We start from the raw sequence: 21,850 nt of genomic DNA on the forward strand, positions 1-21,850 counted from the left end.
TTTTTTTTTTTTTTTTTTTTTTTTTTTTTTTTTTTTTTTTTTTTGTCTTCTTAAGGGAGCAGGGTCTGAGTGGATTTCTCCATGGTTCCTGAGCCAGCACAGTGAGCTTTCCATGGCTCTCACCAGTGCTCCTGAGTCAGGGGAGGCTCCTGCAGGAAAGTCTGTGAAGGGGCAGAACCCCTCCCCCAGCTACTGCCCCCAGGAGAAGCAGCCAGCCCACGCTCAGCCCCCGGCAATTTGTCATATTTTCTGTCTTACTCTTCCTACCTACTTCTCGGCATCGGGTGGCTTCTGCCCCTGCTGCCAATGCTCGGGTCTTCTGTGTCTCATCTGCTCATCTCCAGATTGTAAAATGGCCATTTGCTCTGTGAACTCGGTTCTCTTGTTAATTACCAGTCTGGTTTTTACTGAAGTGTGGGAAGGACATGTTTGCAGCTCTCTACATCTCCGAGCTGAAACTGTAAGACTACTTCATTTTTAAAAGAATCAAAAGTGTGTCAACAATGTGGCAACAACTTGATAAAAACCAGGCAGCAAATAGCTAGATGTGGGCTACATTGTCATTCCCTTGCATAGTTTAGCAGCGCAACAACATTTCATACTGTGAAATTGTGCTGTGGGTAGCCATGGCAGACTGAAGTATAAATACAATACTTGGGTCCTAGTCAATAATCTACAAAGATCACCTGAGCTATCAAAAATAACCTGCACGTTTTAAAAATTGGTGTGTGTGTGTGTGTGTGTGTGTGTGTGTGTGTGGTGTATGTCTAAGTAAATGCATGCCATCGCACCACTGTGTAGTCCAGAGGACAACTTTAGGGAGTTAGTTCTCTGCTTCTGCCATGTGGGTCCTAGGGATTGAACTCATCAGCAGACTTTTGACTGCTGAGCCACCACACACTAGCCCCACAACCTACACTTGGCGACACTTCAGACCTTACTCTAAAAAGCAGAAATTGTCCAAATATGCCATTAGATTTTAATATCAAAGAAACGAAAGAGGTTGGAATAAAAAAATTAATGTCTCAGAAAGAATAATTTTATTTTCAAATGCACAGGTTGAAAAATCAATAATATGAAAACATCATATGCTAATTCACTCTTTGAGCCAATATCCAAACATCATTGTCAATCTCCATAAAAGTTGAAAGTTAAAAATGAACCCTGGGTCAGCCACAAGTACCAGATCCAGACTGCAATCCATTCCTTACAGAGGACCTAGTAGCTATGTAGCATAAACCTGTGGCTCACCCAGTCCTCTTCCTTACATTCCCTTCCAGTGCACTCAGTAATAACATGGAAGGAAAGCAGCACCACTTGGGTAAGATCTATATCAAAGAAAGAACTTTCCCTTTTACTTAAATAATTCACTAGCTTAGAAAATAGAAAATAAATTGCATGCTATTAAGAAATAGAGCATTTATAGTACTGAAAACAGCCTGGTATTGAAATAAAAACAGACAAGAGGAACAAGGGATCGAATCAAAGACCCAGATATCAATACACACACCTATGAACACCTGATTTTTGACAAAGAAGCAAAAAATACAAAATGGAAAAAAAAGCATATTCAACAAATGGTGCTGGCATAACTGGATATCAACACATAGAAGAATGAAAATTGATCCATATCTATCCCCATGCACAAAACTCAAGTCCAAATGGATCAACAGCCTCAACATTAAAACCAACCACACTGAACCTCATATAAGAGAAAGTGGGAAGTGCACTTGAATGCATTGGCACAGAAGACCACTTCCTAAATATAACCACAGTAGCACAGACACTGAGAGAAACAATTAATAAATGGGACCTCCTGAAACTGAGAAGCTTCTATAAAGCAAAGGACATGGTCAACAAGACAAAATGGCAGCCTACAGAATGGGAAAAGATCTTCACCAACCCCACATTGGACAGAAGGCTGATCTCCAAAATACACAAAGAACTCAAGAAATTGGTCATCAAAAAAGCAAGTAATCCAATAAAAAAAAATGGAATATAGACCTAAATAGAGAACTCTCAACAGAGGAATCTAAAATGGCTGAAAGACACTTAAGGAGATGCTAAACATCCTTAGACATCAGAGAAATGCAAATCAAAACAACTCTGAGATTCCATCTTATACCTGTAAGAATGGCCAAGATCAAAAACACTGATGACAACTCATGTTGGAGAGGTTGTGAGGAAAAGGGAACACTCCTGCATTGCTGGTGGGAGTGCAAGCTGGTACAGCCCCTTTGGATGTCAGTGTGGCGATTTCTCAGAAAATTAGGAAACAACCTTCCTCAAGTCCCAGCATGACCACTTTTGGGTATATACCCAAAGGATGCTCAATTGTACTACAAAGACATGTGCTTAACTATGTTCATAGCAGCATTGTTTGTCATGGCCAGAACCTGGAAACAACCTAAATGCTCCTCGACTGAAAAATGGATAAAGAAAATGTACATTAGACAATGGAGTGCTACACAGCAAAAAAAAAAGTAAATGACATCTTGAAATTTGCAGGCAAATGGATGAATCTATAAAACATCATATTGAGTGAGGTAATCCAGAACCAGAAAGAAAATATAATATGTACTCACTCATAAGTGTCTTTTAATCATAAAGCAAAGAGAACCAGCCTACAATTCACAATCTCAGAGAACCTAGACAACAATTGAGGCCCCTAAGAGAGACATACATGGATCTACAGTGCATGGGAAGTAGAAAGACAAGATCTCCTGAGTAAATTGAGAGCATGGGGAACACTGGAGATGGCAGAAGTGGAGGGGAGCAGAGGGGGGTAGTGGAGATAAATATATGGTTCAATACAAAACAATAAATAAGTAGAGCATTTAATAACTGCAAACCTACAAATTAGCTTTAAGCACAGCATATTAAATTCAATTAAAGCAGAAGAATATTTAACACATTCATTCTGTGACCAAAGGCCATTCTAGCCACTCTGGGAAACAAAAGGATGGCAAGAATCACCTACCAATCCCTGTCATCAGAACAAATAAAGGCAAGGTTACAGGGTTAAAAGAAACTCAGTCACAGTACAGGCCAGGAATAGCAAGCATGACCCTAAGGTGGATTTCTTTAAAAAGAGAATGACTTTTAATTGTGTTTAGAGTTTAATATCCACTTGCATATTCCAAGTGAAAAGAAAAAAAAACATAGTTCTGGGTACACCAAATACTCATTTACCTTTCAGTATAATGAATGAAGGCAGGCCTAAGTCAGTCTGTAATGAGGTAATCTGTAATCATCTACCAATGATGATCTGTGGCTTTAATTATCCCGTGTGGCCCTGGGAGATGCACTCCACATGGACTTGCAATCAGGGCTGCCATTTAGCTAGCAAGATCACACACTTCACTGTGACTTGTCGACTGGGATATGCTGATACAAGGGCTGTTTACAAATCAGCTGTATCTATCTCTGCACTGCAGTTGCAACCAGCCTGAAATGGATTTCCTATCTAAGCTTGGGGGCTGGGGATTGTGTTCAGCACCCTAGACTTGATTGTCACTTTAAAATATCTGTTAATGGAACCCATTCAAATTCCAAGTTTTAAAATAAAAGGATGAGTTAAATTGAATAAGTAAGCGTCAGAGGCTAAAAAAAGGAGTGGGGTATATGGATTTTAACTACCACTGGCAGCAGAAGCTCACACCATAATTGCCTGGATTATATGCACTAAAGAGATCTGCTGTAGTGTGACATTTGAACCAAATAACAGGGCAGTCCCCGGAAGAAATAGGAATGCATGTAGAAAATGATTGGCAACATTTCAAACCACACGAAGCTGGTGTCCTCTAAATTCAAATTGTTCTGAGTTCATAGTACCTGCCTCAAAAGCCTGATGTAATCGCCCATTTAACACAAAGGAACGGGGACTTCAGTTTGTAACTCTATTTCTTACCTGCAAGCTGGCAATTACTGTAATTTCAAGATCAGGACAGAGGACTTAGAGATTTAGGATAGTTGTTCAGTACTTACCATGAGCCAGGCTCAGAGTCCCATCCCTAGCATTGCCCACCGCCCCCCAAATTAATAACACCCTAAAATATTGGTAAGAAAAAAGCCTGTGCACGCACTCATGACTTGTCAGCTGAGGGAAATGATTAAAGACTGAATTGTGAGCGTGAGCCAGGCTACAGCAATTACAGAGTAGCAACCATCAACCTGGTTCCCGCCCCAGTGCGCCCATGGACGTTCCAATACGACCCAGCATGATGGTAAGGTTAGCAGCTACCACTTGACAATGCCGATGGTTTTAAACAAGGGCAATGTGTCCTCTGCCCACGGTCTGTCCGTGTTGATTCTGGATGTCACTTCTTTACTATGAGCCATATCTGGTCAGTCAGAAAGTAAACCCCATGACACTGCAGATAATGAGGTACCATGCAAACCCGCACAGCCCAGCTAAGAATAGGCTCACATTTAACACTTCATCGGTTTCAATTACATTTTAGTGTAACCGTGACGATGATGTACATTTAGGAATTATTAAGATTTTTTTAATGTATTTTCTTCTATAGTATTTTTTTTTTTAAAAAAAGAACCAACCCGAGTTTGGGAGGCCCCCATCATACTAATGGCAGCAAGCTGCAATCTGCCATTTCAGCCCTTGACTGTGGGTTGTTTACAGGCAGCACGGTACTTCCTCCAGAGCTGCAGCGCAGCCACCTGTGTGCAGCTGCTGTGCAGCACAGCCGCAACTGGAATCGGACCAGCACCACAGCCCTTACTGTAACCAGTGAGGTGGGCAGCCTCCTTCAAAGCAAAGCTCAGTGTGGAGGGACATGGTGACAAAGTCGTCCCCACACACTAAACGCCTGGGGTTCACACAGTTGCCTGGCCCCCATCTCCATCTGGGACCACCTGCCTCCTGAACCCCAGGGCAGGATGTGGTTTGGCTCGAACAACTTCTCAGCTTACAAACTCAGGCAAGCCCATTTGCTTTGTGCACTCAGACTCCCAGAAGCACATTAAACGCCCCCGCCCCTCCGCCGCTTCTCTGTCTCTCTCAGTCTTCTGGAGAAAAACTTGGTATTGAAGGGAAGTATGACAGTAAAAGAAATGCCCATGTCTTTGATAAGCAAAACAGGCAGCTCCAAGAAAAAAGAAAAAAGAACAGGCTGACTTCATCCACCTCTTTCCACAAATGGTGTGGGGGAGGGGGAGGGAGCGGGAGAGCCAGGGAAGCAGGCTTTGTCCTGAGTGCTGGCTGAGACTCTCCAGTAGAGAGACACCCACATCTTCAGCTGCACTCTCTCATCTCATCTTCCTCAACACCACAAAGATGATGCACCTTACTCCTTGGCTTGAGGGTAGACTGGGACACCTGTTATTTCAAATCCCCTTGTGACTTAAGAAACGACAGTGAAATCAAAAGTTTGCTGGGTAGCTCGGCAGCCACGTATACCGCCAATGTGTCTGCCTACAGGTCCTACAAGGATAGCTTGCACCTCCTGGGTGGGCCTCAGCTTCTTGTTTTTTAGTTGTGGCCCTGCTCTAGCCCCCAGCTGTTCACTAAAATGGATAAGGCTAGACAATTTTTACCACTTCCTTTCCCAGTTTTATTAATATATGGCTGATTGACAAGTGAAAACTATATCAAAGGATGTAGAATACGAAGATTTGATGTATATGTTATGAAATGCGTATTGGCATCATGCTAATTAAATTATCCACCACTCGCACATGGTGGAACGAGAGAAGTGACTCCTGAAAATTGCCTTTTAACTTCCATAAGCAACACCCCAACATGTGCACATACAAATAAAGAAATGTAACTTAAAGTTTTTAAAGATTACTTGACTGAGTCGGGCAGTGATGGTGCATACCTTTAATCCCAGCACTTGGGAGGTAAATGCAGGCGATCTCTGTGAGTTTGAGGTCTGCCTGGTCTACAGAGAGAGTTCTAGGACAGGCTCTAAAGCTACAGAGAAACCCTTCCTCGAAAAACCTAAAATAAATAAATAAACAAACTAACAAACACACAAACCCTTGACTGAATGCAGTAGCACATACATTAAATCCCAGCACCTGGGACACAGACAGGAGGCTCTTTGGTCTTCAAGGTCAGCCTGCTCTATATAGTGAGTTTCGGGACAGCTAGGGGTACACAGTGAGACCCTGTCTCAAAAAATACTTTAACAAGCAACTACAAATGAAAATTTAGAAAACAACAGCAAAAAGTAGAAGTATAGAAGTGAAAAAAAAAGTCAAATTTAAAAGCCTAGTGGATAAGTTCAGTAATCGATTAGGCATGGAGCCAGAAATAATCAACGAACTCAACAATGCATCGATAACATGTACTGAGTGTGAACAAGAGAGAGAAAGTAGCCTCAGACATTCATGGGACAACAGCGTAAACTCTGTTTGTGTCCTTATATTCCAGAAGACTAAGAGAATGGGAAGAGTAATTCAGACAAATAATGGATGAAAAATCACTAGATTTGGCAAAAGGCATGAACTTCCAGAATCACAAAGTGTGCAGAATCTAAACAGGATAAACTCAAGGAAAATTTTGTCAAGGAATTTCGCAATCAAACTCATAATATTAATGACAAAGAAAAAGCAAGGAAGATATTACCTATAAGGAAAGAAAGACTGGCGTGACAATGGCTTTCTTTGTCATATAAAACAACAGAGTTCAGTAGGCTGGGGAGATGGCTCAGCGAGTAATGTGTTTGCTGAGCAAACATAACATCCTGAGTCTAGATCCCCACCACCCACGTGAGAGCCAGGCTTGGCAGCATGCAGCTCCAGCCCAGTGCTGGCCAGTGATGGGAACTGTAGTGGATCCAGGGAGCTCGCTAAAGACGAGTCTAGCTGAAGTAGCCGGCTAGCTTCCATTGTGCTAGAAGCTGTTGGGCATGCGACTAGAGGAGAAAAATAAACATCTTACCCAGCTGTGAACCCTTAAAACTACAGCAGTAACTTGGTATGGGAGTAACAAACCACTCTTTGGCTGGATTTATGTCCTGTTGCATAAGATGAAACCCATACTTGGCACCACTGTCAGGCCAAGACCCCACAGCTAAACATGCCATCGGCTCTAGGGGAGAACCTGCTAAATTCTGCTAAATGGACATAACATGAATCTGACTCCTAATCACTTATTGCTAATAATATAACATATGTACAGCAACCTCTCCTCCCAAAGGTCAGCAGTCACTGCTGAAGAGGGGGTAGGAAGAGTGAGCCAGAGGTGGGGGATGACTCCAGGGACAGTGTCTTCTGGACACAGCAGGACCACTGCACATAGATACTCACAGCACTTGTGTGAGCACAGTACCCAGCAGTGGAGACGGGGGCTGGGTGTGGTGTAATGACTCCTAGCTGAGGAGTTATTAGCAACTGTTAGCTGTTAGGAGAGGGAGACTGGATAAAAAGTGAGGACCTGACAGATCCAAGGTATGGTCGAGGAAAAGATTTTATTGTAGATATGAGGGAGAAAAGCGCCAGAGGCATCTGGAAGAGTCCAGAGAAGACGGGAAAGCGGTAGACTAAAAAGAATGGGCCAGGCCACGAGAGGGGTGGGAGGAGAGAGGGAGAGAAGACAAAAGAGAGAAAACAAAAATGGAGCTGCTGAGTGCAATAGACTCCTGATTGGTGGTGGTTTACCTTATAATTTTGAAAATTATGGTGCACACCTTTAATCCCAGCACTCGGAAGGCAGAGGCAGGGGGATCTCTGTGAATTTGAGGCCAGCCTGGTCTACAAGAGCTAGTTCCAGGACAGCTAGGGCTGTTATACAGAGAAACCCTGCCTTGAAAAAAAAAAAACAAACAACAAAAATAAAAATCGAAAAGAAATGAAAGGAAGAAAAAGAAAACGACAGGAATTCAGCTGAAGCTGTATTTCAGATCTTGGAGTTTGATCTTTGGCTGAGTGGCATGTAGCAGAATACTCTGTCACAAGGCTGAGTGGTGGCAGTGAGCCCCAGCTCCCAGTCAGACATGTGATCAAGAAGATAAACAATTGATATTCGTTGGTGCACTTGGTTATTAATGTTTTATAAGTCAAGTATATTAAATGTACTTTTGACTTATGATCATTTCAATTTATGAGGTGTTTATTAGGAAATAAGCCAAGGAGCAAATTCAGATGGGATGGAATGAAATACAGACAAATCTACAATTACAAATGGAAACTTTTGTATCACTTTTCTCAGTACTTGACAGAACTGCTGTGTGGGAAAGCAATATAGCTCCAGAACTCAACAACTGGACAAACCCAAAGGTTCCAGCTAGAGTTTATAGACTACTCCACCATTATAGAACATAGCACATTTCCCTTTGAAGAATTTTTAGATCTTACTTTGCATCACCATCATCATAATAATAATAGGAAGCTAATCCCAACCTATTTAAAGGATTTGAAATCATAAAGAGTATATTCCCCGGTCATAATATAATCAGCCTGAAAATCAAAAGCCCAAAGATACCAGAAAAGTGGCGAAACACTTAGGAATCAAATGACACATTTCTAGATAATTTGTGTCCAGCGATGAGAAGGCTGCTTCTCTTTCCTGTCACCTCTCTGATTTGTGACATAGAGCAACTTGAATGGTGCTTGGTTTACATTAGTCAGTTAACACACACTAGCTCCTAATGCAAATATGAAGGCACCCCGAGATGCTGAGACAGTTCTTGGTGTTGGTCAGTTGGGTGCTGTCAGCAGTCAGAAGCTTCAGTGGAGTTAGAAGTATCAGAGGAGGAGGCCTTTCATCTTCAGAAATAAGGGCAGACTAGAAGGTAGTATAAGTAGCGCTGTGATGCCGTCAGGCCCAGACAACCAAACCACCAAGGAGTTCCTGATCAAAGATGGTCTTGGAGAAAAGGGGAGATGTTCTTACAAAATAAATTCTAGAGACCCAATGACGGCATGGTGACACTAATAACAATGTATTGTATAGTTCTAGAAACCTGAGGGCAGCCACAGGTTTTCCGTGTCAGTCAGTGGCAAGAGTCAGAGAACCTCCCCTCAGAGCAATTGCTAGCCATTTTCTAACAACATTCATTTGTTCTCTTGAATTTCGGCAGTTAGAAATGCTAGTAGGCCCAACTTCGGGTCACACACAGCCATTTTAAGCTGCCAACCAGGCTAAACTTTTATCTGGAGGCTTGAGGAATGCATTGCCAAACTCACTTGGGTTTTTGGTAGAATCAAGTTTCTCTGGCTGAAAGTCTGAAGCTTTCGTTTCTTCTGTGACTAAAGTGTGTTCCTGCTCCCACAGGCTGTTGTAGTGCCCCTCATGTCACCCCCTTTTTCAGTGGCGTCTGACTTCCTCCGTCACATACACACAGAGACGTGCTCAGCTCTTAAAGGTTCATTAAGGCCATCAGCTACATTAGGGTCAGATTAGACATGGGAGTTCAGGGTAACGTGATCACAAGTGATCACATGTCCCAGTCACAGGTTGTTAGGATGTAGAGGAGAGTCATGGGGGATCATTTCTAGATATCTGCTTATCTTAGTATCCCTGAGTAAGGAGTAGAAGAAAATTATGGATTTCATTCAGAGATTCTACCATTTGATTGGATTCATTCTAGTGGACTTAAAAGGAGAATGAATTCATTTACATATTGCTATGTTCTTTATGTCGTGTAGGCTTTTTTGAAAATGTCGACCTGACTATGCCAACCACTCATAAAGCAACTTTATAATATATAATACATATTTTATGTATAGCTATATAATGAGGATACTTTAGAAACATTATAATACTTTCAAATCTAAGTCACCAGCTACCAATCCATGTTCTTGAGGAAAGATATAGATATTAATGCTGCTGCTGCCCTATCAGTGCTACAGAATAAAATAAATAACCAAGCTTTACTAAGTAGTAGAATCATCTGAGCTGTTCTGTTTTGAGACACGCCTCATGTAGCCCAAACCGGCCTTGAACTTCAACTCGCTACATAGTGGAGGATGATCTAGAACTCCTGATCCTTCTGCCTCCACCTTCATAGTTCTGGGATTACCAATGTGAACCACTATGTAGCCTGGCTTTAAAGCAAACCTTTTGAAAACTCTTCGAAGTCTCTTATTGCGACTCCTCTGTCTACCCCAAAATTCTGACAAGGCAACGCCCCTAGAGCACATCCAAGCAACAGACTGCTGGTTAGAGTCCTCGGCTGGAGCCCCACACGCAGAAGCTTGGCCATCCAGCAAAAGTCACAGCAAGGTCCTAGGCAGTTTAGACTGTGAGCCGCTAGAAAGCTGGCGGTTAAAGCACACGGTCTAAAGGTTCCTTTCGAAGCTAGAATTTGATAATCTTGCCATTAAGGAAATAAGATTCTATTAAACACGATCAACTCAGTGAGGGCACTACAGTTTACTAAGGTCAGTGTTCTCCCCACCTCATAAGATGCACCCCCTTCCTGTACTGTAACCAGTAAAGCCTGAGATTTACCTTACACATTGCACAAGTGTCCTTAATCGTTCCAGACCCTACGCAGATGCCATCGTGAGAAAAGTTACACCGGCAGGTCCACTTGTTGGACTCAGGAGTTTTTCTGAAAACGAACTATGTGTTCAATGGTGAAATGATAATTTGAGTAGGAATTGCTTGCTGTTAAAGGGTCGCAAGAATGGAAAACGACAGTCACACTCCTAATGAAAGGGCATATCCTAAGTGCTGAAAAATGACAAGCCTAAATGGGTGCTAATTGATAAAAATGAATGTTTCCCCTAATTGCCTTACTTCAGAATTCATAGGAAAAATAATGCAGGCCTGTGAGTGGATGAATGCTGTCTTGTCTCTGTTGCTGCTTGTTTGCCCAGAGGCAGGGTCTCACTGTGTTGCCCTGGCTGTCCTGGAACTTACTGTGTAGAGCAGGCTGGCCTCGAACTCACAGACTCACCAGCCTCCACTTCTTAAATTCTGAGATTGAAAGCAGGCGCCACTATAGAAGGCCAAAGGCTGGTTTTTTTTTTATTTTAAAGTTTGCTATCTGATTTGATTCCTTTTGAGAAGACATCTGGAGAAAGCATAATGCAGCAAGTGGTATAGAGGCGGAGTGGAATACCATCAGCCACCAAGACAATGCTATCAGATTGGAGGCCCAGGTTCTCGAGCCAGCTGTCTGGAATCCAGAGTTCTCCTTGTTCCCTAGAGTTCCTGCAGCTGTGGGTAAGTCCCTTAATGTCGATACGTCTTGTTGCCTTTTCTGAGCAGTTTTTTTCTAAATCAAAGCAGTACCTGTGTCACAGGGACGGTACAACTTCGTGACGTCATGAACGAATGCACATGAAGAGCAGGCACTTCACCATGAAATGGGGGGCGAAAAGAGCCATCTGCAGGGCTGGTTACTGAGCCCAATGGTAGACTGCTTGCCTGGATTCCATCCTCAGTGCTGAAAATAAAAGAACGAAGAGGCTCTGCCCAGAAAGAAGCACACCGGCAGCATCCCCTGCTACTTTTTGAAAAGCAACAGGGATCTTAAAAACACCCATTGCCATAAATCACAAAATAAATTAGCCTTTCGGTTGGATGCGCAAAGAAAAGCAAAAATTTTCTAAAGGGGAATCCAGGAATGGTGCTCAGTATAAAAGAGCAATGTGGGAATGTCTACCTCATACCACTTGTTGAAGTCCATTCCTGCTCCGTTCCTAAACCAAGAACAGCAGCAAAACCCTGAGCTTTCTCTCCAAGTGACACGAGTGTGGAGAGTGTTGGCTTTGTGCCGCATTTAGGGACTATATTGGCCAATCTTTACACAAATACAAAAAAGAAGGCTCCGAATATGCCAACGACAGATTTCAGACACCCGGCGAGGGAGAACTAAGGGGATGGGCAGTCGAGCTGAGAACTGTTATACTTAGCAGGCATAGGACACAAACTGCAAGTACACACACTTCAGCTTGCAACGACGGAGCATGCGGCAAGTACAGCTACTTCCATGGAAGGCACACAGAGCCAGGCCGAGAAAACAGCTCACTTCCTCACAGACGGTATCAGATGCATTTCAAGATCAACAACCATATTCTTTTAACCCCTACCGCAGCTTCCTGCTTTCTGCTTGTGAATTACAAAATGTCTCGGGCCCCAGGCCTGCTTTGCTTTCCTATATGTTACCTGGGAGTCCATACCAAGATACGCCAGACACGATCAAAACACAATGTTGTGTGCAGAGTAAGGTTCTTAAATGATTTAATTAAATCCAAAGGAAGACCCCACATCTGCCTGTGATAGTAGACACCCTCTGTTTTATGTGGTAGTTTGAGGTATCAGAAAGAATATAGATTTCTCAATTAAATGATTATGACGATTCACCCTGGTTTTTCCTAATACTGTACACCATACTATGATCTTTCATGGTCAATTCTGGAAAACAATACCCAAACCTGGAAATTAGGACAAAACAAAACAAAAAAGCCTACGGTCATGATCATGGGGCCTTTTAGTGTTATGCTAATGCATTTTCTTAAAGGAGACCCCAGGAGAGACATCTGCCTCTCTGGAAGTATAAATTGGACTAATACTCTTTTAGGACATTTTTACAGCTCTACAGAAGTCAGAGGATAACCCATAGAAAGCACTGTATGGCACACGGCTCTCTTTTTTTCTCCTCTGGTAGAGATGATAGCTCCAAAGGTCAGGGTTTTATTGTCCAACAAATGAGACAGTTTTCAATCTCACTTTATAATCTTATTTGAATATTCCACCGACTTTTTAATCAGTTCCTTATATCCTCAGTAAATCAAGTTTTGTTACTCCACAGGTTTCCTCATTAAATGAGTCCAACAAAGCTTAGAAACAAGCTCTCTATGTGCATATTTTTAATAATACGAGGATTAGTCTTGGGGAGTTCCTGGCCCCACCAATCAAATCTGCTCCGAGAGACTGAGCTCTGCGCTTCAGGTCTCCTTAGCAGTCAGACTCACCAAGACTCAGGGTAGTCCGTTCACTGAGCACTGCATGCTGCAGACAAGAGGCTCAAAGTATATGCACCTCCCCACCCCCGCATGGATGCACCACCTTTCTTTTTGGCTTCGTTTTGGTTTTGCTTTTTGAAACAGGGTTTCTCTGGTCATTCAGGAACTCGCTCTGTAGACCAGGTTGGCCTTGAACTCACAGAGATTCACCTACCTCTGTATCCCAAGTACTGGGATTAAAGGCCATGCGCCACCAACCTCCAGCTGCCCCGGCTTTCTTTAAACAGAAAAAAAAAGAAACCCTACCAATTGAAATCATGGTGGCATTTCCACTCCTACAAGTATATTATATACATATGAAATGAGTACTTGTGTCCATAGAATACACACAAGAATGTCAAAAAATCCCCAAAGGAAACAACCCAAATAGCTATCAATCAACAGCAACAACAACAACAAAATGGATTGACAAGTTATGATATATTCATTTCTGTGCAATTCTATATGCCAAGAGTTAAGTGCTGAAACAGGCAACAATTTTGTGACATAAAACAGACATGTAAACTAGCAAATGTTCCTACAGCCCTATATACATGCAGTTAAGGTATGGGAACACTAATTCATCACAATAAACTGACTATGTAGGTCGGGGGGGGATGTCTAGGAGAAAGCAAGAGAACTTTGTGGGGTGAGAGATGGCAGAAATAGTACAGCTAGAGACAGTGGCTATAGAGGTACATTCTTATAAAAAAGCAAAAATCATAATGCATGCTAGTGACATGCATTTTCATCTATGTAAAATTTATCTGTAAAGTGAATTTAAATTTTTTGAAGAGAGACAAGATAAAGAAAGACATATTCTAAAGCAGTCAGTGTGTGGTGATTGATACAGAGACCCAGAAGTGATCAACATGCTGAGTCCAGTAAGAGGCTAGAGTGCTCGGCCCCCAATGGGGCATCTACTATCACATTCCCGACCTCCAAGGCTTAGGGATCCTTCTGGAAGAGGAGCAGAGAGACTACAAGAGCCAGCAGTAGTGGACATCTGAAGCAAAATAATATTTGCCAGACATGACAACACCATTCTACACATGAACTCAAAGCAGCCATGACTGCATATACAAGATCAAGGGAATCTGAATACCAGCATGGATGGGGTTGGGCTCATTAACTCCCACCCTATTTAACATATTAGCCAGTGGTGGCTGCTGAGGGAAGTAGAGGGGGTTTGCTTCAGGGATTTTTGTCCCGAGGATCATGCCGCCAATAGTAAATGGATTCCATAATTTTCAAAAACAGCTGGGCAATGGTGGCATATGCCTTTAATGCCAGCACTTGGGAAGCAGAGCCAGAGGCAGGTGGATCTCTGTGAGTTCGAGGCCAGCCTGAACTACAAAGCAAGTTCCAGGACAGCCAAGGCTATACAGTGAAACTCTGTCTTGAAAAGGCAAAGAGAAAGAAGAGAGAGAGAGAGAGAGAGAGAGAGAGAGAGAGAGAGAGAGAGAGATCCTATGAAGTTTGGAGGAGAAAGTAGCTAGGAAAGGAATTGATGGGGAGGGAACGGGAGTGCTGATTTGATCCAAATATCACATCTTGTATGAAATTCTCAAACAATAAAAGAGAGTATAAGAAGAAAAGGTGGGGAAAGAGAGGGAAAAGAGAAGAAGGATTTGAAAAGATTCTTCTAAAATATTTAATGTAAATTGATAAAACCAGATTAATAAAAGTGGGACAAAATTTTTAAAAAACTACTGAGAACTGGCAAAGGACAGGTTGTTCTTAATAATGGAATGGGTAAGGATACACCACACCAAGAGGGTGGTAGAGATTCTTGCTTGAGAGACTGACACAGTGAGGCGAAGGTGATCACTGGATGCCATTCCTTTAGGAGGGTGGGTTCAAACGGGCACTAGGGATTTGATAAATGGGCTGAGAAAAAAACACTGCAGGCAGCTCTCTGATAGCATCAACAGAGGCACACAAACAAATGATGGGACTCCACAAAATTACTTAATTCAGTCCAAGACAAATTAATTCTTAAGCTAAATGAAATATTCAAAACTGGCAGATGTATGCCAATATGATTGTTATTGCTTAAAAACACATTTTCTTTTTAAAATTCGCTGTGGGAGCTTTGATTGTTGTTAAACTCCGTTGTATCCACCTACTGAGTTTTCAATAATAAGCCTAAGGGTGAAGACTTAAAAAAAAAATGACTCAGCCATCTGAAAGAATCGAAGTTTCCCTAGATTGTGACAGCCACAGGCAGTGCTGTCCCTAGACACCATGGATGGACCAAGCACCTCCTAAGAATGTGACTTCTCCTTTCTCCTCTCCGAACAAGGGCTCAAGCCTAGGTTATGGGACAACTGATTAGGAAGAACAAGGGTAGTGGGTCGTTCCTTCTCATGGTAACAGGACAGAAGGCATACTTGCTGGATGGCTGCCACTGTGATCCGTGATTGCCAGTACTGGGCCTGCCATTTAGTCCTCAGGGCAGACAACGAGGGGGTGGGCTTGCAGAATAGAAAACAGCAGGCTCAGGTCAACCTGGAGCCAGATCTTTTTCACACGGGACGTATAGAAAAACCTTAACAGTACTAAAGGGCTAAGGACAAAGCCCCCAGAAGGCATAGATGAGAGGACTAGATGGGAGCAGCCACTTCTCTGGTAAGGGATACAGGCAGCCCAGGGCCACCAGAAAGGTAGGAGACTAAGGAATAGTCCCAGACCTCTGTGACCCTCCTCCCTGCTGTCTCACCCTAGCACACCCTGGAGCCAGAGCCCCTCACATGCAGTTGAGTATCCCCAAGTCTAAGTCAAGGCAGCAAGACCAGTCAGTCAATGAAGGATGCCCTGGCAAAAGGCCCATAGGACTCTCTCACAGGGGAAGCACCTTCTGTTCTCGAGGCCAGCAGCACTGCCAACGAGAAGAGACTCTGGAGAGTTGCTGCCCTATTTCCCATCTCCCTTCCATAAATCCTCGGAGCACATCAAGAGTGAGCCCCAAACCAATTCTATAGGTATGCCCCATGCCTTCCCATTCAGTTCTATGAATCTGAGATTTGAAGTGCCGGGGCACTAGGCCAACAGAGACACATTAAACACTTTCAGAACAGAACTAGCCCTCTACACTTGAAGCTCACACTGCAGTCTTTTCTTCCCATGCTCCTCCTCTTTTCCCTGCCCCACCTCTTTCTCACACTCCTCCCTTTTCCAAGGCTCACTCTCTTTGCCATACCCTTTACTCCTGCCCCTTCACCTTCACCCCAACCGCTGCCCTCTCCCTTGGGAAACTTCTTACACATTCAACTTTGGCCTAACTTCAAAATCACTCCTTTTCCAAAGTGGGAAGTTTTGTCTAGAAAGGTACAAGCGTCACCTCTCATATACCTATCAACAGAATCGATCAGCGTGAGCCCAGAAGTTGTGCTTTTCTACCCTAAGAATGGGAGGAAGCCCCTTGATTCCAGCATGATCTCATCATTCCTACCACAGAAAGCAAAGGAATGTTTATCAGTGTATTTCCAGTTGACCTCTGTCCCATTCCCCCAGCTTTCTGAACACCAAAGGCAACGAAAAAAAAGAGAGAGAGAGAGAGAGAGAGAGAGAGAGAGAGAGAGAGAGAGAGAGAGGCTGTCAGGGTCATTTGGAGGCAAAGACCCTGAGGAAAAACTACACTAGGGTCATTTTAGAGTCCCACGGGATAGAGGTACAGGCCCAAGTACTGGAATTGTACAGCTCGTCATATGCTTTTTCACCAGTACCCCATTGTAACACCTTCCCACCACCCTTGAAGCCCCTTTGAGGGGGACACTCAATTCTCCGGGTCCAAGATCATAAAACCTTCCCACCCAGCCCTTGAAGCTCCTTTGAGGGGAACACACAATTCTCTGGGTCCAAGATTTCTCAAACATCCTGTTCTATAAGGCCAAGACACACTCCTGAATACAGTCTGCTACCACAGGGAATTCAGCTATAGGCCCTGGGATTCTACATGAAGCTCTTCCTACTGAGGGCAATCACTTCTTCTCCAGCATGGGACAGGAAGCTCATGCTACTGGGTCTTTTAGACCTGGTTAGTATTTCCCATGAGGAACAGCCTCCACGCAACCTCTCCTTAACCCCCAAATCCACACTGCTGTTTATAATGGTTGAGATACATCGTTTATTAACAGGAAAGAAAAATATTTTTCGAATTAAGCCCTAAATGAGTTTGACAATGGGCACAGGTTTCAAAATCGTCTTTATGAAACAGGTTTTATTCAATGCTTCATAGACACAAGGAGGTAAAGGAAAGCAATGGAACTCCTATCAGAAAGGCATATCTATGAGGAGAAAGCAGAAAAGAGCATCATTTAGATTCTGCATTTGAGCTGGAGGCTACCTATGCAAATGGCCAAAACTGAGTTTCAAATTCCATTTTGCACGGAACGGAAAAGGGAATAATCTTTCAAACTCTTAAAGCAAATAAACAAATATCTAGACCAAACAATTTCACAGGCTTTATATTTTCTCAGTATTTTCTAAAAAGTAATAAACCAGTTGTGGAAAAGATCATTCTGGGTCTTAAAATGTCATCTTAAAACAGATGATATCCTACATGCACAGAGCAAAATTACACATGCTCTCCTTGACATCCCCCAGGAGATCAGGCTGCCGTTGACAGCCCTAAGAGCCCTGTGCACTTTATCCTCATCCCCCCCCCCCCCAGCCTTTTGGTCTGCAAAGCCCACACAGGAAACAGGAAAAATGGTTTGGCTTTGTACTCACTCTTACAAAGTTGTCAGGGAACAAACCTCTCCTGCCGTTGATCTGCCCCTCCCACCAGCCTCCATCCTCCTTCCTGATGTTGGTGATGACCTCACCCACGCTGATCGTCAGCTCATCGTCGTGCTGGGCCTGGTAATCAAACTCCACTATGGCCTCCACTGGAAGGAAAAGAAACCAAAAGAGCAACTTAAGGTTAACTGTTGTAGAAGTCTGAGCTCCAGCATCCCTGCAAGACCAATAAAGTCAGATTAACGGGACTTCCCCCTTAGAAATAGTTAAAATAACAGGCAACCTGATTTTGGTTAACCTGAAGCCCATATAACACAGAAACCACGAAGTACTGGTCGTGGTCAGACACAGGCAGGGTGGCCTACAATTCGGTGTCAGGGCCAACAGGGGCTTCAGAAGGGAAACCACACAGTGACAGTGGCCTAACAACACTTACCCAATACACAGGGTATGTGGCATCACTTCTCCAAGCGCAGAGACCAAAGACCACAAACAAGAAACATTGAGTCTTTGGGCCTTTCTTCACCTGACCAGAGATAACTAACCCTGGGGTGTTAAAGTCCTTGGACATCAGTTGTGCAAAATATGAACTATAATTCCCATGTTACAGAAATGATGGCTATCACTCATGACAACATACAGAAGTAAAGACACATGAAGCAGAGGGCTCCCCTGGTTGAACTAATGTCTCAGACTGCCCACATCAGAAGCAATGCTGCCCCAACGGATGAGCTCAGAGGCAGTTGTAGCAGGTTACACTATCTTTTCAGGGGCAGAGAAACTATCCATCACACTGGGCACAGGCAGAGGCAACAGATGAGGAGCTCTTTTGTGGACAAAGTACCAATGCATTTTGGCACAAGTTAACCAGAGATTGGTTAATTTACTCATAGAAAAGTTACAAGATTCCTTTAGACTCTGGGGTCTTCTTTGTGTACCTCAATATAAACCAACATCAAAATCTGTCTTTTTTTTCTATTTGCAACTTCATATGAATGAATGAATGAATGAATGAATGAATACAGAGATGGTTAAAATTAGATGAAACTCCAAGTGGAAAACAAGCAACTTACAAGTTATGATAAAATACAGGAAAAGCTAAACGAGCTAAATATGCATTGTAAACATTAATTTGAACACCCAAAATGCATCCTTTTTCTTTGGGGCTTGCTTGTGATGTTTTATTAATGTGTAATAGTCATGCACATTAATGGGGCACCATGTGATATTACAACTCACGCACAGAGCCTGCACTTATCAAACCAGGGCAATTAGCACTTTCATTTCCCTGTCATTTCTTTTTGTAGACTTTGAGTTCCCATTTGGGGGACCTAAGAAAGCAAGAGAGAAAAATCTTAATAACCTTGGTTTTGGAAAAATATTTTTTAAATAGAAAACGAAAAGGTACAAATGGTTCAAAATAAATTCAGTACACTAAGGTGACTTTTCTGGGAAGAAAGGCCAGTAGGGGGATGGGTCCGCATCACAGGGCTTTCCGTTTCTATGAGAGGTGAAGCTCGCATTGCACTTCTGGTTCAGAATAGCCTGTCCTCCAGACCACTCAGGAGGACAACTAATCCAGTCAGTAAACTAATACAGCAACTCGAAGTAGAACTGCCTTTTCCTAGATCAGTGTTTCATTCCAGTCAATTACTGCGCTCTCATGTCCTAAATCTGCTCAGGATGACGTTGTTTTGCAACTTCCTGTCACCACTTACCCACGGAAAAGAGGATTATGAGAGCATATACAAGGACGCCCTTCCTGCTTTCTCATGGTTCTGACAAGTACGCATGCAGGAACACTTCAGTTTCCTCTGTACCATGCCCTGATCCCTAATTGTTCAAATGAGCCATGATCTCAGTGGCAAAGTGCTTCCTGTACAAGGCCAAAGATCTGAGTTCGAATCCCCAGAACCCACATAAAGCCAATCAAGGAAGTATGCAGGAGGGAGAAACAGGAGAATCCCGGGAAGCTCATGAGTCACTTAGCCTGGCATACACAAGTGGCAAATAACAACAACAAAAAAGTGGCGTTGTTTCAAAACAAGGTGGAAACTGAGGAAGGACACCCAAGGGTGTCCTATGACCTTCACGCATCTGAACTCACAAACACAAATGTATGCATACATTTACATCATACACACACACGCACACACACACATACACGGTGAGAGTTAAAAATGAGCCATCATAAAACTCAATTTAAAAATAGCTAGGTCCAATGAGATAAATCTGTCACACCAGCTACTCAGGAGGATGAGGTAGGAGGATTGTAAAACCAAATGTCTGTTTGGGCTGTAAAGCAAGTTCAAGGCCACTCTGCTCAACTTAGTGAGACCTTGTCTCACAAAGAAAAGAAAAAAATGGAAATCCGTTTTCAGCTAGGTGTGGTGACACATTCATATAGCACCAGCTACTTGGGGCTAAGGATAGAGGCCCAACAGTTCATCTAGCCTGGGCTACATTTGGAGACCCTCATATCAATTTCTTCTCAAAAGCTTACTTTAAATAGAGATTGATCTATTGAAACAGAGATTATAGTAACCTTTGTTCACATACCGGACCCTAAATTATCTCATTTCTCAGTTAAATACTTTGATGCCCATCTTCCCAAGATACCCGAGGCTCATTTTCAGGGATGTTTCCCAGTGTGAGACACACCCACCTCGGGGATCTGCTGAGGTGATGCTTGGAGGGCAAAGTTCAAATTCCTGTTCATATTAATTCTAAAAAGAGAAAGTGCCAACTTCCATACCATTCCACTTCCAGAACGGCCCTGGATCTTCATCTGGTCTCTTGTCAGACAGGCAGAGGCCTCTAAGGGCAGAGTGTAGCTCAACAGCCAGGAGAAGCAAGGAGTGCTGGGCAAGGAACCCAAGCTAGGAAGCTCTTCTAGTGCACACACCAGCTCCAGTGTGTGGGGGGGGTGCACCCACAGCTCTGCGGTACCTATGCCTTCTGACGAGTCTCACCTCTTTGAACTAAAATCACCCTCGCTAACTGGCTAAGTAGCTTGTAAGATCTGCATGGTGCCGAAGCTGTAGACTATTCAACTCGAGGCCGTGGAAACAGGAAAATATGGAACTGCCACTTCGGCTTCTGGTGAGAACTCTGTGACTGCCCTGTTTAGAGATGATTGGCAGTTCAGGCCAATCACAACCTACAGGGAAATGACCAAATGACTCTCCGTGAGCATCAAGGAAACTGGGATGTGAGCTTATGCCCTCGATGACAGAGCTATAAATGTTGGGCTATTCCGAGATTAATAACATTTCAAAACTAAGTGTTTGACCCTTGAAGGAAAGAGCCTTGCTTTTCCTCCAATTGTCTATGGCCATACGAAACTCTTTTGCTTGTTTCCCAAACGCTGGCTGTCCCTAAGAAGATTAGAGCTCCTCACACAGGAATATCCAGTCACCTGTCATGTAAATTTGGTCAATGAACCACATACATGATAATGGAGATATGAAAAACTTGTATCATCCATGATCTCACAGTCACCTGTGTGTGCATATGCTGATGTTCTAACAATGTAACACATCACATAAAAATGTATCCCTGACAAAATTTTTAGATACCCACACAATATTGTTTGGAAAAGAAACGAGGGAGTTGGAGAGACGGCTCAGTGGCTAAAAGCACTCACTGCTCTTCCAGAGGACCCTGGCTCAATTCCTTGCACTCACATGATGGCACACAGACCTCTGCAACTCGTTTCACATTCTTCTGACACAAGGCACACATGGTGCACATGCCTGCATGTATGCAAACACACATAGACATAAAATAAGATGTGTAAGTGAAAGAATGAAGAAAGAAACAAGGTCTGGGAACATGGCTCACCTAGCATGCTTGAGGTCCTAAGTTCAACTCTCAGCCTCACAAGAAACCAAAACCATGGGGCATGAACTCAGGCTCCCCAAAACAGATCCCATTAGACAAGGAAAGGGCAACTCTCAAATTTTCTGATAGGAAACATGAAAATGTTGGGTAAGGGCAAACTGATAGAACCCAAATCCAGGTGTGTCTTCAGGAGAGGGTGGGAGAACAAGGAAATGCTCTAAAGAGGTAAAGGGAGCTGTTTCCTGGTTAACTTCGATCCTGTAATCTTTCAGGAACTCTGGCGGGACCAACGTGTGGAACACAGCCTTGCTTCTTCCTTCCTAAACAAGTCATATCTTCCGAC

The 21,850-nt window shown here is 43.2% G+C and overlaps 1 protein-coding gene across 2 annotated transcripts in view; it reads right to left on the reverse strand.

Moving 5' to 3' along the window:
- Sh3kbp1 (SH3 domain containing kinase binding protein 1) overlaps nucleotides 1-21,850 on the reverse strand; it is a 336,874-nt gene that overhangs the window by 265,554 nt on the left and 49,470 nt on the right. For both annotated transcript variants that reach the window (XM_050164355.1, XM_050164352.1), the window contains exon 2: nucleotides 17,656-17,813. In XM_050164355.1, the coding sequence (XP_050020312.1) occupies nucleotides 17,656-17,813 (158 nt within the window). The remainder of the gene's footprint in view (nucleotides 1-17,655; nucleotides 17,814-21,850) is intronic.

The sequence above is a fragment of the Alexandromys fortis genome, unplaced genomic scaffold, assembly GCF_014885135.2.
Source record: "Alexandromys fortis isolate MF-2015 unplaced genomic scaffold, M_Fortis_MF-2015_v1.1 scaffold_147, whole genome shotgun sequence".
Classification (NCBI taxonomy): Eukaryota; Metazoa; Chordata; class Mammalia; order Rodentia; family Cricetidae; genus Alexandromys; species Alexandromys fortis.